The 747-nt window shown below is 36.5% G+C and overlaps 1 protein-coding gene across 1 annotated transcript in view; it reads left to right on the top strand.

Annotated features, from left to right (window-relative positions):
* EMH_0025120 (uncharacterized protein) overlaps window positions 1-181 on the top strand; it is a gene marked incomplete at both ends in the record, with an annotated part of 2,004 nt that extends 1,823 nt beyond the window's left edge. Inside the window, one exon of the mRNA XM_013502401.1 lies at window positions 148-181. Within this exon, the coding sequence (XP_013357855.1) occupies window positions 148-181 (34 nt within the window). The remainder of the gene's footprint in view (window positions 1-147) is intronic.
* Between the last annotated feature and the right edge of the window lie 566 nt (window positions 182-747).

Genomic DNA, 747 nt, shown 5'->3' with positions numbered 1-747 from the left:
TCTTTGAATTCACCATAGTGGAAGTGGTGAGGTTATATTAAACATTTTTTGCAGTTAGTGGCAGACTGACAACAGAGATACCGAGCCTCGATAAACATTTTATCTTTTTCTCGTTTTCTTTTTCTGTATTTGTGTTGTTGCTTGCAGAAAAGCTGTATGGGCTGGCCAGGACGTAGAGTAAGTCAACACCACCACCGAAGCTCGCTATCACTATGGCAGTGGTTGCACCCTATCCTTTCATATGCATATACACCAGGCAGCATCTCTTGAACTCGTGAATTTCATCTTGTTTTTAGGTTTTATATAAGCTCTGCTCGTCCTGTGCTTTTGAATTTGCGCCGCAGCATCTACAAAGTATTACTGCTAATGTAGGGTCACTCCTCAGCAGTGTGATAGATTCGTTCAGCGGTGATGACGGTGAGATATCGAGGCCTCGCCGCTTTCTATATATATATGTATATATATATATATATATATATATATATATGAATACAACTATGCTTTTGAAATATTTATATTAAATATAGTTAGAAAGTAACTGCGCCGTTGTAGTATAAGTGTATCTTATGCAACATATCCAGGAGGAAACAAGGATATTGAATATTTTGCAACATGAACATGTTTAGTGAAACATGAAACTCCTTTTTTTCCTCTTTAGTTGTTTTTAAGTTTTTTTATTGAAATTTACTGCGGGAATGTTGATAAACAAAGCCATCAGTCGCAGCGTTCAGCATTCATATATATTGT

This window comes from Eimeria mitis, genomic scaffold, assembly GCF_000499745.2.
Source record: "Eimeria mitis Houghton genomic scaffold, Emh_scaff908, whole genome shotgun sequence".
NCBI lineage: Eukaryota > Apicomplexa > Conoidasida > Eucoccidiorida > Eimeriidae > Eimeria > Eimeria mitis.
This window is presented reverse-complemented; position numbering and strand designations above follow the sequence as displayed.